Genomic DNA, 12,738 nt, shown 5'->3' on the forward strand with positions numbered 1-12,738 from the left:
TCGCCATCCAAGATTTGAATTTCTATCAGCTTTAAAACAGTGTTCACTCTAAGTATCATTGAAATATGAAAATTTTGCAAAAAACTGGGTTTAAAATGCAAGATGGCAATTACCCCGTCTGGTGCCAGTTTCGGAACCTCAAAAATAATTTACAGCATTTTATCTTTGCCGATTTACTTAATAATTATTTTTTCAAATTTTTAGGAACATCCGTTTCTCCAACCATACCTCGGTACTAGGACACTCAGTATATGTCGAGTGCGGTTTTTGAAGTAATAATCATTTTTCTCCAAAATGTGATACCACTAAAACTTTAACTTAGCTGCCACTTGAACTCGCAGAAAGCGCAATAGATTTATCTAGATAGAAATAGTATAATATGCAACAAGTGCTGTAAACGGCATTTGAGTCACAAATACTCAATTTGGCGCAAGCGGACCGCAGCAAAGCGAGTGTTTAATAAACGAGTGACTTAAAAAAATTACCAAACGTGTTGCATACTATACTTTTTCAACGACCGTTAGTTTTTGGGTAATCCTCTCTCTCTAATTTTCATTCTCTAACATGACTGTCAGAATTGACAAACGTCAAAATTCAATCCGTGCGGTAAAATCTCCGAAAACATCCGATTGCTCCCAAACCCTTGCGGAAATGTCCGACGGGGCTCGGATCCGTGGGAAACGAAACTCACGTGGTAAAATGACGCTTTCCCCAGGCTAGACAGGTGTATGATTAGGTATGTTACAGAAGGGGGTAGAAAACATTTATTCCATAGTGTGCAAGGTAGTTTAAAATTAATGATTTGAAAATAAAAGTTATGCATGCAGTTTTAGATCATGATGTTGCGGTTCAGATAGGGATACTTGTGTATATAAAAATTTGAATTTCCTTTAAGTTTTGAATCACAGTCATATTGTATTTGCACGAATTTTCTTTCATTAATTGTTTGCAATTCGTTGAATATCCTCCAAACCCTAACCCAAAGTTAAAACTCCAGGTAGCGTTTTCAATGTTTACGGTTCGAGAACAATTGAACAAGTGACTGAGTGAATAAAATATTGTGATATTATGAGAAGAAAATAAAAAAAAAAAACAAGACCCTGCTCATATATTTTTGTTTTGTATCTAAATATTAAGTAAAATATTATGAATGCAAGTTTTAAAACTGATTATGTCCTAAAACAGTAATTGAGCGATTAAGAGCATGGAGTTCCATGGTTAATTAATGCAAATTTTTTTGAAATAATGACTACTTTGAGAATTTTAGACGTAATTTCATTGAATGTTTTTTTCCTTTTGAAAATATAAAATTTAGAACTTTTGTGCGTTTCACACCCGAACCACTAACTTTGAACGACCCTGTTTACCATGGAATAAATCTATCTAAAAATTATCAAAAAAATACTCAAAATTTAGTGATCTTAGCCGTATTTCAGAGGCTTGGTATTGTATGATTGTCAAGGGTGGTCCCGTGAACGGCAGGTAGACATGGACACGCACCTTAACGTTTAAAATTAGAATTTTCATTACTTTCTAGCAGTTGTTGGCAAAGTTTAATCTTGAAAATGACTAGTCTTTCTGAATTTGTTGCTGAGAAACGGATTAGTAAAATTTCGCTTTCTAAAGACGAGAACTTCGTCACCAAATCACATTATTCAGAGTTGCAAGAATAGTTGAGATGTGTTGAAATATGACTGGAGTCCGAGAGCCAACAATAGACCGAGTTGTGCACGAGGATAAACACGGCTCACCAAAAAGAGGTACAAAAAAAAAAGACTGTAATAAATAAGCATGAAAAGAATAAGGATAAGAAGAATAATACGCTAATTTTATTTAAAAAAAGAAATACCTACCTCGGAGAAATTAATGTCTGAAATGAAACAGGATGATTGCATTGCAAACATAACGAGAAATTGTGGAAAACTTTGAAGGAAATGAATTTTCATTTCGAAAAAACTCAAAACGGAAAATCACTGTTAATACAGAAAGATGAAATTATCTGCTGGCGATAATATTTGAGAACTGTTTCGAAGGGAAAGCAGGAATAGAAAATTTACGGCAGGCAAGCTTTCATGGAAGGATGGTCTAATTTATTTGTTGGTGACGACTTGATAGAATTTCAATCACAACGAATTGGAGACTATCATGAAGTATGAATGTTGATGTTTTTAAAAAGTACTCTCAGCAAATGTTATATGTTATTCCTCCTGATTCTGTTTTAGTCATGGATAGTATCAGCTACCACTCAAGAAAATCGGAAAAAATACTTACGTATAACCTTGTGAAAAAATACTATCATTCGTTAGCTTACTGAAACTAAGAAGCAATTTCGGTAAGATATGCTGAAATAGGAGCTATCGGAGATTGTAAATTTGGTAACGAAATTTGTTTTCGATAAAATCCCTTCGATAGTAGATTTTGATTTAAATAATAATTGTTATTACAATTTATGTATTTTCATATTATTCTTACTTCCACATAAGCTTTTATTTGCTTGATTTTATTAATTAATTATTTCAATTATCTGCTCATCTCTATAATTATAATCATGTGTAATTGCGATTATATTTAATATTTCGATAATCTTCTTGCATTAACGGGGCTTCTAGATTAATTTCATTCGTCAAACTCGTTTTTCTATTGTATGGCAATTAGTGTGACCGTTATTTATCAACTATTCGAAGTGTGTAGGGCTTAAAATAAGGAATTTATCGAAAAGTATCACTGCAATTTATCTGAACTTTACGATATTCGAATTAAGAAACATAGAACAACAATAATATAATTTAAACCTTAAGGCGATCCAGTGCGACAAAGGCAAGCTCTGGTTTGGCATAAATTATGGGTCACAGTTGACGTGATCGGACCTGCCTTCTTATTATTTTTCCGTTTGCTTAATATTCTGCGCCAAAGCAAATTGTGGCTAAATTAGTTCGGAACCTTTGAAGAATGTTAATGACTTTTTGACCTATTAATAACGCCGCCCAATTAAAGATGCTTGAAAAACAAAACAGCACTTTAATTTTGTTTACATTCTGCACGCTCGGCAACGAAAGCACGCGGAATTAAGGAAATTTATATCTTTAATTAAAACCGGTTAGAATTGTTGTTCCAAGAAAATATTCCTCCTCATTTCGGAAGAGTTTTGGCGTGCAATCTTTGGGGTTGTTCTCGGCTCTTCAAAGGATTGAACTTAATTATAATTCGCTTGGGGCTTTGAAGGTTTGGAGAATAATTTGTTACGAGGGTAGTTTTAATGAATACGCAATCGAATTGAGTTACTTACCATAATAGACATCTTCCAGCGATACAAATTTCTTGCTGTTTACATTTATCCTCCAGCTCGATATTAGCACCACCAGGATGGATATATTCTGAAACAAACACAAACGGTTTACGAAGTAGGAAATTGGCAGTTAATTTTAAGCTTCTATACTTTCGCGGTGATCCCCGGAGCTTACAATAAGTTAATCGCACTTTAACAAGGTTTAGAGTTAATATAAGTTTAACGTTATCGCTGAACGTAAGAGCCCATTTAACGGAAATTAACCTGCGGTGTAGGCGGTTTAATCGGCTTCCATGCTTTCGCAAACCGAACGAAAATAAAACTATTTAATAAGTCCTTAGTTTAACTGGAACTCCGGAAATTGAGAGCGCATATTTTAAATGTTTACCTTCACATTTTTTGCAGCTTAAGGTAACTGATACCATGGATTTGTAAAAATCCATAGTTTTTACGAAACTTTGTATGGATGTATAAAGAAGGGTCCACACTATATAACAGTAACGTACAGGGTGAAGTATATCAAGAGGGACTTATTTTCATATTTTGAATTTTGGCATTAGTCAGAAAACGCGCAACCGCCATACATCTCAGGAATTATTAGACTTAAATTTGTGAAAATTCTAATTAGGCTGGATCAAATGGTGACGTAGGCGATGCTGCCACATTTATGGTTTTTCCCTAAAGTACCAAACTTTTGGGTAGCATAGGGAAAAAACCGTTAATGTGGCAACGTCGCCTATATCACCCTTGCAACCAGTCTAATTAGAAACCACTGCATACTAACTTTCGCAAATTTAAGTCGAATAATTCCTGAGATGTATAACCGTTGAGCGATTTTTGACTGTATGAGTAAGCTAGTGCATCTGTTAAAAATATTATTAACAGGGTGTGTCATGTTGTCCTGCTCAACATCAGCTTTTGTGATTTGTAATGGAACACCCAGTATTTTATTTAATGTAAGTACCCCATATCTGAGACGAAGAGTTGCTGAGATATTTAATTTTTTCTGTAAAAAAATGTACTTTGTTTAAAACGAAATTACTCATTATTATACTGAAATAACTTCGACCACAGGGCTATCTATAGACGTCCTATAACATTTCCTAAAGCTTTACAGAGTGTACCAAAAAAATGGTCCCTAACTGACAAGTTTGGTTGATGAGCAACGTGCGCATGCACGGGAACATCAATTTGTCTCACACGACGTGTTAAACCCATCCCTTGGAGATGAAGATACAAAAACCAAGGTATTTGAAGATCATGTCACCCCTAATTCAGGGAATGTATTCATGTTGTTTTACAAAAATGTTCTAGAAAAAGTATAGCTGTATGTAATCAATTCTTCAACTAAAGAAAAAATTAAAATGTCTAAACAACCAAACAATCTTAACCGCGACTCAGGTTTTTACCTTTCATCAATATATGTATACCACAGGGAGTGGTTATACATGGCAGCTCCACTGGGGTACTGTGCCTCTGAAATTTGTGTGATATTGTATTGTGCTCAGAACAACAAGCACGCCTATATATGCAGCAGTAATGTCATATCTTGGAACGAAGTCTTTCTTTCGAATAGCAGATAGAGTGACGAAGAGCGGGGTGAATAAATGTCTCGGAAGGCATTTCTCTCCACGCCTCAGGATAAAAAGGGAGATCTGTCTCAATAGCGCACGATTACAAACGCTGGTGCTGGTAGGAATCCCAACTGTATTTTCGAGAATAGCAAGAAACTCCAATTTTTCTAACCAGCCGCGCATTAGGAGCTGATTGTATTGAGTCTGAGGATTTACCCAGAATTCCTTGCGAGTTCAGGGCCTTCTAGTGGAAGAAGCGAAGATATGCCTAATCGCTCTAAAGGTCTGAATGGGGATTAGACAGGAACGCCCTGTAGATAGAATAGGAATAGGGATAGACCATAGCAAAATAGATAAGAAATGAAGGTTCATTTGGTTTCTTTAACAATAATTTAGTTATGAATTTTCTTGCCCGAATTACCTTGTTCAAAATGGATATCAAAACATCAAATAAGATTTCGAAACTGCTTCTCTATGGTGAACATATGGCAAACAACGCTTTGAAGTACTCAGCACCATGTTTCTTAAGTCAGCAATAGCCAGGATATCCTATCGCAGGAGAAATACGGAAGATTCATTTTTAAATCCCGATACAAACTAAACGCATGTCAATACTTAATAATAATATTTATAATAATTATTATTATTGCTTTACATATAAAAAATATTCACTAATTCTGTCGTCGGTGGCCTTTCCAAAATCACCGAAGCTCTATCGAAATTTATATTCCGAGCACAAAGGATTTCGATCGAAGGGCCTTAATGTGTCTGGGTGTACGTTTGATTTGACGATGGTAAAAAAAGATACGCGAGAAAGCTTCGTTCCAATCCTTCGTGGAATAATATTATATTGAATCGCCTCTCTTCCGGACCACGTCGTCGTCCGCTCTTTCATCGCCGAGATAAACTCTTTACTTTAGTAATAACGCGATGAATGGCAGATTCCGGGAACAATTCATAATCCCAAATTGAATTTTACTTCTCGATATCTTAACCGATATGGAAAGGGTCCGCTTTATGCGAAAATCTGCCGGCGGGAAATTGAAAAGATATTTTAAATTTTTGGTACGAAATTCGGTGTAAAATATACGCTTTCCGAGTTACCTACGCGAACGGAATCAATATTTTTCGTCCGAATTGATTGACGTTGGAAACCAGTGAGTTCAAAGTTAACACCCGATTAGGTCTGTTTTTTTTAGAAGATATTAATTTCGTTGTGTCCATCGATCAAATGGGGTCAATTTTAGCTCTCATAAATGTCCACTAATAATAACAATAATAATAATAATTCACTTTATATGGTCAATCAAAAAAATAATTTTAAAAGTAGTGACAAAAAGGAGCCCCTCTCGATTATAGCAACAAAATGTGCCTATCATAATGATAATTGCCTGAAAGCCTAAAAGCGCCCAAGTTTATTGTAAGACTAATAGTAAAGAAAAAAAAATATATTTGACGAACAGAAATAAACTTTGGCGCCAAGGGAAACAACCAGAGAAAAAAGAAACCCAAAACCGAAATCGACGGTGAAATTGGTATGGAAGAACATATTACGCCAAGAAACAATTTTGTTTTGTACGTAATTTAGATTTTATTGATTTGGTGTAGATAGATATCCCTATGTTTATTATCTGACTGGTAAGATTATTCCAAATCTTCCTTGCCACATATGTAAATGATCTCTGGAATGCCGAAGTTCTACGACGAGTTACTAAGTCAAGTTATTCCTTGTTCTTTGGGAACGTCGAATAAGTTGGAACCTCTCGTTTAGATAAGTTGGTTTAACTAAAATATTGAAATTATTTGAAAATGGAGATATATGACTACGGTAAAATATGGTCTTGGAGCGTTGTCAAACGTCAAACTTAACAAATCCTAAAAATAGACTTATGAAGAGTGTTTTGGACTGTTGTACTGTTGGAAAATGGCATTTCCCAATGTGCATAAGGAAGCATTACATTCTAGACTGTACTGTACAAACTATCTTGAAATATCCGCTTGCTTGCTACCTTCCATGAATGCATTCACAGCTCTCTGCCTCGAGTTTTTTGACCTTGGAATTCCGGTTGGCATGACTAATCCAGCACAGAAACGTTAAGAACAACCTAAAATAAATCTCACACAATTACTTTGACCTTTACATTCGTTGAAACAAATTATTTAAATGTTGCTTTTCTCTTGACGCCTTATAATTATAAAATCTACCTTCCAAAGGGCAAATCATTAATAAGTAAAGTTAAAACAGCCCCAAAAAACACCGCCATTTAGAGAGCAGTGCAGAACGCCTTTTGTTTGTTTAAGGGCCGACGTTACTTTTTGGTTGCAAATAAGAGTTTGTGTCGAAAAGTGATCTTTTACAAATGCAATTTATTTTCTCAAAAAACTCAAATGCAACGATATCACTTTTATTGCAACAAATATGGGTCTAATAATGGGTGTTTTTTTTCGATGTATAGAACTTTAAGTTGGCATTACTGTTCAAGATGGTGACGGATTTAACAGCTGTCAAGTGATTTATTCTCAGTTTGGTAAAGAAAATTCATTATGAATAGACTCACGTCTGAACAACGCTTGCAAAAAGTGCAATTTTATTTCGAAAATAATGGTTCTGTGCGGAATACGTATCGCGCACTACTTCCATTTTATCGTCGACAAAATCGTCCATCAGAGCAGTTAATTCGATTATCCATGGAACGTTTTCGCTGCACGTTTACTCTTATGCAGCTTCTGTACGCCGTACGGTGCGTACAGAAGCTGCTGCAGAGCGTAGCATTGAGGAAGTCCCGAATTAGTCCATCCGCCATCGAGCACAGGAATTGGATCTGTGTCCATCCACTTTATGGAAGACTTTGCGGAAGGATCTTGATTTACGTGCTTACAAAATCCAACTCGTGCAAGAATTGAAGCCAAACGATCATCAAGTAAGGCGTAGATTCGTCGAATGGGCCCAAAACCAGATTGCCGTTGTTCCCGATTTTCATAAGCGAATTTTGTTTAGCATTACTGTTCAAGATGGTGACGGATTTAACAGCTGTCAAGTGATTTATTCTCAGTTTGGTAAAGAAAATTCATTATGAATAGACTCACGTCTGAACAACGCTTGCAAAAAGTGCAATTTTATTTCGAAAATAATGGTTCTGTGCGGAATACGTATCGCGCACTACTTCCATTTTATCGTCGACAAAATCGTCCATCAGAGCAGTTAATTCGATTATCCATGGAACGTTTTCGCTCCACGTTTACTCTTATGCAGCTTCTGTACGCCGTACGGTGCGTACAGAAGCTGCTGCAGAGCGTAGCATTGAGGAAGTCCCGAATTAGTCCATCCGCCATCGAGCACAGGAATTGGATCTGTGTCCATCCACTTTATGGAAGACTTTGCGGAAGGATCTTGATTTACGTGCTTACAAAATCCAACTCGTGCAAGAATTGAAGCCAAACGATCATCAAGTAAGGCGTAGATTCGTCGAATGGGCCCAAAACCAGATTGCCGTTGTTCCCGATTTTCATAAGCGAATTTTGTTTAGCGATGAAGCGCACTTCTGGTTGAATGGCTACGTCAACAAACAAAACTGCAGCATTTGGAGTGAAGCTAATCCTCAAGTGTATGTCGAAACACCGTTACATCCAGAAAAACTGACTGTTTGATGCACTTTATGAGCTGGTGGAATCATTGGTCCGTACTTCTTCAAAAACGATGATGGCCAGAACGTTACAGTCAATGGTGATCGGTATAGAGCTATGATTACTAACTCTTTCATTCCTGAATTGAATAACCATGATGTCCAGGGGATGTGGTTTCAAGAAGACGGCGCAACATGTCACACAGCTCGTGCCACAATCGATTTATTGAAAGACACGTTTGGTGACGGCCTAATTTCACGTTTTGGACCTGTGAATTGACCTTCAAGATCTTGTGATTTAACACCGCTAGACTACTTTCTGTGGGGCTATGTAAAGTCGTTGGTCTATGTGGATAAGCCACAAACGCTTGAACATTTGGAAGACAACATTCGCCTTGTTATTGCCGATATACGGCCACAAATGTTGGAAAAAGTCATCGAAAATTGGACGTCCAGATTGGACTACATCCGCGCCAGCCATGGCGGTCATATGCCAGAAATCATATTTCAAATTTAATGCCACAAGATTATCTTTCGGATAAATAAAATTCATGTCAATTGAATAATCCATCGTTGTTTATTTGCAACTTAAAGTTCTATACATCGAAAAAAAACACCCCTTATAATTATTTTGAGCTATTCCTATCCATAATGGCGCAGTCTAGCATCTTCTACGAATTGAAGCAGCTCAAAAATTCCAGCTAATTAAATTCTTTTTATTTCGAAACAGATTCACTTCTATTACAACAAAATTAAATTCTAAAATAGAGACTGTCTCAATCTGCATTTAAATGTATTTATATTTAAAATTTTTTGGAACATATCGCTTTGTCGGTTGTTTTCTTTTATTCTATATGTTATAGGTTGGATTAAATGATGACAGGATTTTTATATTTTTTGAATTCTTTTTTTTTATCGGTTTGTTTGAAGCCAACACTTAAACTGTGATAGCAGGATATGCCTTCTATACCAAATTAGTCTTAAATTGAAATACGCCTTTTAACTAAATATTTAAGATGTTCTCTAAAATGAAAATTAGTATCGATTGTTACGAAATTTGATGCTGATCAGTAAATATTAGTTTAATATTGTTTTTTGTAAAATCTAAATATAAACATTAACTTTTGACTTCTTTAGAGTTATTTAGTATAAAATTATGCTCAAAGGAAGTTGCATATGCAGGCATGTTTACCGGAAACTGATAGGATATGTGGGTATTTAGAGCTTTTTAGATATGAGATGTATTAATAAGGAAAAACAGAGGACTCAAACTTGAACTCTGTGGCACTCCAGATAAAATTTGAACACTTAAATAGAAAACATTTTGATTAGATATTCTGTGACTTTGCTCGTTGACAGATAATAATATAATTAATACTTATTCAATATGATTGAGTATTGAGATATATAGATCACCGCTATGGAGGTACTTACTTCAGATCGTATGAAAATTTCGCAGTAATTGTATGCCTTTTAGTTTTTCAGTATTATTCGAAACGATGTCCTTCAAGTAACTCGATATCAAAAAAGGAGGCGGGCCATCTAATAAAGGCTTATTTATCCTCTTTAAAGGGAATTTTATATCGAATGTGTTGTGCGTTATAGTGCACAACGTAGCGACATATTGTTACTATATTAGCAAATGTGTTCTAAAAGGGGACATTTTCTGGAACTTCAGGTAATGAATTATCTAACCAAAACTTATGAATTATGAAAATAAGGCGCCAAGAATTCCATTTTCACGAGTTTACTGAAATATTATATTGTTATAGCATAACAATAGAAAATCAGCTCCAGCTCTTCTACGTGGAGCATTCCACCAATGAAATTCAAAAAATAAGAAGCTTTTAAAGAAGTCCTATATCTCTGGCTCTATTTTCATACTGTTGATGGACTTCCGGTCACGAGCTGCTGGACTGTCCAGAATTCAGAAACTCAGAAACAAGCATATTCGAGAAAAAATGACTGTAGAAACAACGATCATAGGCCAGCTCTGAAAGTACGATGATCTGCACAGAATGTCTGAAGAGTGAATTCCCAAATAACTAGAGTAAGTGGAAATAGCGGTAGGTCGAAAAACATATGGAAACAAAGAGTTTAAAAGGCCATCTCAGAGATACATTTGATGCTAGGAGAGTAGATCGACCAAAGGCAGCGAAAATTGAGAACTCAATGGAGTGGATCCTTAATACCTTTATTTTTAAGAGTTCTAAAATATTTAAATTATAAAAATCAGGATTACTGGGTTAATACAAACAGAAACACGAAACAAAAGAGGGGGATAGGTTATTTAAATTTGAATGATTTGTTCAATCTTTGGTAAATATGTGCTTTTTCAATTTTTATATGTCCCCCAAAGCTGATTTATTAGCAAATAAGCTTCTTTGTGATCCTGTGCTTCCTACTTGACCCACATATATTGTTGTAGATTTTCTTTTTAATAATTTACCAAAGCAAAGAAATCAGGAAGTTTGTTGGCTTTTGGTTTTCAAATAAGTTTTTTGGTACAGTACTTTAGTAGGGTTTTATGTTAATTGTTGTTTACTGTAATCTTTTTATTTTGTTTGTATTTTAAAAGATCAATTATTTTAGCTACTTAACCTAGACTCGCTATAAATTTAATAATCTATAATTGTTAACAATATTTTTTTAATTTTGCTTGTGTTTTGAAATTTTAGTTTCCTCAGACCAATAATTAATAAACGCACAATTATAAAATCTGCTCTCGCTAAATCTATATTAGTATTTCTAGTTTGGTCCGAAGTGATGGCAAAAACAATTTTCACTCAAAAAAGTAGCGAATTGAATTGAAAGTGAATATTAAAATAATGTTGTTTGTCATTTCGGACCATTGCCTATACAACCATAAATCTCAAAATTACGTAGAAGAACCGTCTGAATTGAAAAACCTAACTGGACATATTGCTAATCACTTTGCCATTGGCAATGATGAGTGGAATCCGAAATTCGCAATCGAATTTTAACCGAATCAGAATAGCGCGAATGGAAAATGACAAAACTACTCACGCCATACGTTAACTAAAGCAATTTTGAAATTCGAATTGACGTTTTACATTTCCATTCATTTTGCTGATGAATATACCGGGATTAATTTCGCATTATTATTGTTGCGTTATCCCCCGAATTCAAATATATTGCGCTCAACTAAGTTATAATTTGCATTGCTAATTATATTGATAAAAGGATTAGTTTTTGGAGGAAGTCGGTATTTGAATAACTATAGGAATAGGTATACAAACATCAAACTTCGGTATTAACTCCAATCAATATTATATTCTGCGAGACGAGAAATGGTGAAAACGAATGAAAATGGCGAAATATCGGATTCTTTATTGCGCCCAAGCTCGCGTGACGTAAAAACAAATGACGTCACACCTCGGGAAAGGAATAGGCAATAATTATTTTAGTAAACTCATAAAAATGCAGAAATGTTTTTGACTTCCTTCGATAGTAACATGATTACATGATTGGTTGGTTGCACAAAACTCAAGAAAAAAATTGATTTTACGTTCTCTACTCTGAAATACCCAATTATCTGTCACTTTTGAATTTCAGTTTCGATAACCACGGTCGTAAGTCACTTTGGCCGCTTGCGGCACTTCAGCAACGAGTTTTTTATATTTACGTTTTTGGTCATAGTATTTTGACGTTTGTCAATAGTATGCCGCATACTTATAAACATATTCCGCACTTACTTTTTTATTTCTAGGCGAAGAACACATGTAGCGGTAAGTATTTTCAAAATAAATGCATTAAATTTACAAAAATATCTTCTTGTCATAAATTAACAATAATTGTTTTCGGTTTCCAAAGGAGACTTAGTTCTAGGAAGGCGTAGAATTTCCACATTTCTAACGATGGCATAATTTCGCTTCCTTACTTTCACTCACTGGTTCGAGTATATACAAACTAGTGAGAAAAGTGTCCTTTATGAAACTTGTTGCATATTAAATGATTAAAATTTACAAGTCGACTCTGCTTTCGTGGAAAAAATTGTTAATGACACACCATGAATTGACTTTAACATTGTTAAATGGCAAACTAGCGATATCAAAACTGCATTTCGATATTTCTTTCGTAACCGGTTAGTAAAATAAATAAAAACTTGAAATAATGTCTCATCTTTGGCAATATTTTTAGTATACATATAATAAAAATAATCCTAATAATTGAATATTAATTTTTGTTTTTTTATCCAAATATCTAAATTCACTGCTAAAATAAAACAATTATA

The 12,738-nt window shown here is 34.8% G+C and overlaps 1 protein-coding gene across 2 annotated transcripts in view; it reads right to left on the reverse strand.

The window, feature by feature from the left end:
- The window catches only part of LOC132704695 (uncharacterized), a 338,277-nt gene that overhangs the window by 52,130 nt on the left and 273,409 nt on the right, over positions 1–12,738 (reverse strand). For both annotated transcript variants that reach the window (XM_060674871.1, XM_060674872.1), the window contains one exon: positions 3,287–3,374. In XM_060674871.1, the coding sequence (XP_060530854.1) occupies positions 3,287–3,374 (88 nt within the window). The remainder of the gene's footprint in view (positions 1–3,286; positions 3,375–12,738) is intronic.

This window comes from Cylas formicarius, unplaced genomic scaffold, assembly GCF_029955315.1.
Source record: "Cylas formicarius isolate icCylForm1 unplaced genomic scaffold, icCylForm1.1 PGA_scaffold_7__23_contigs__length_41026272, whole genome shotgun sequence".
Classification (NCBI taxonomy): domain Eukaryota; kingdom Metazoa; phylum Arthropoda; class Insecta; order Coleoptera; family Brentidae; genus Cylas; species Cylas formicarius.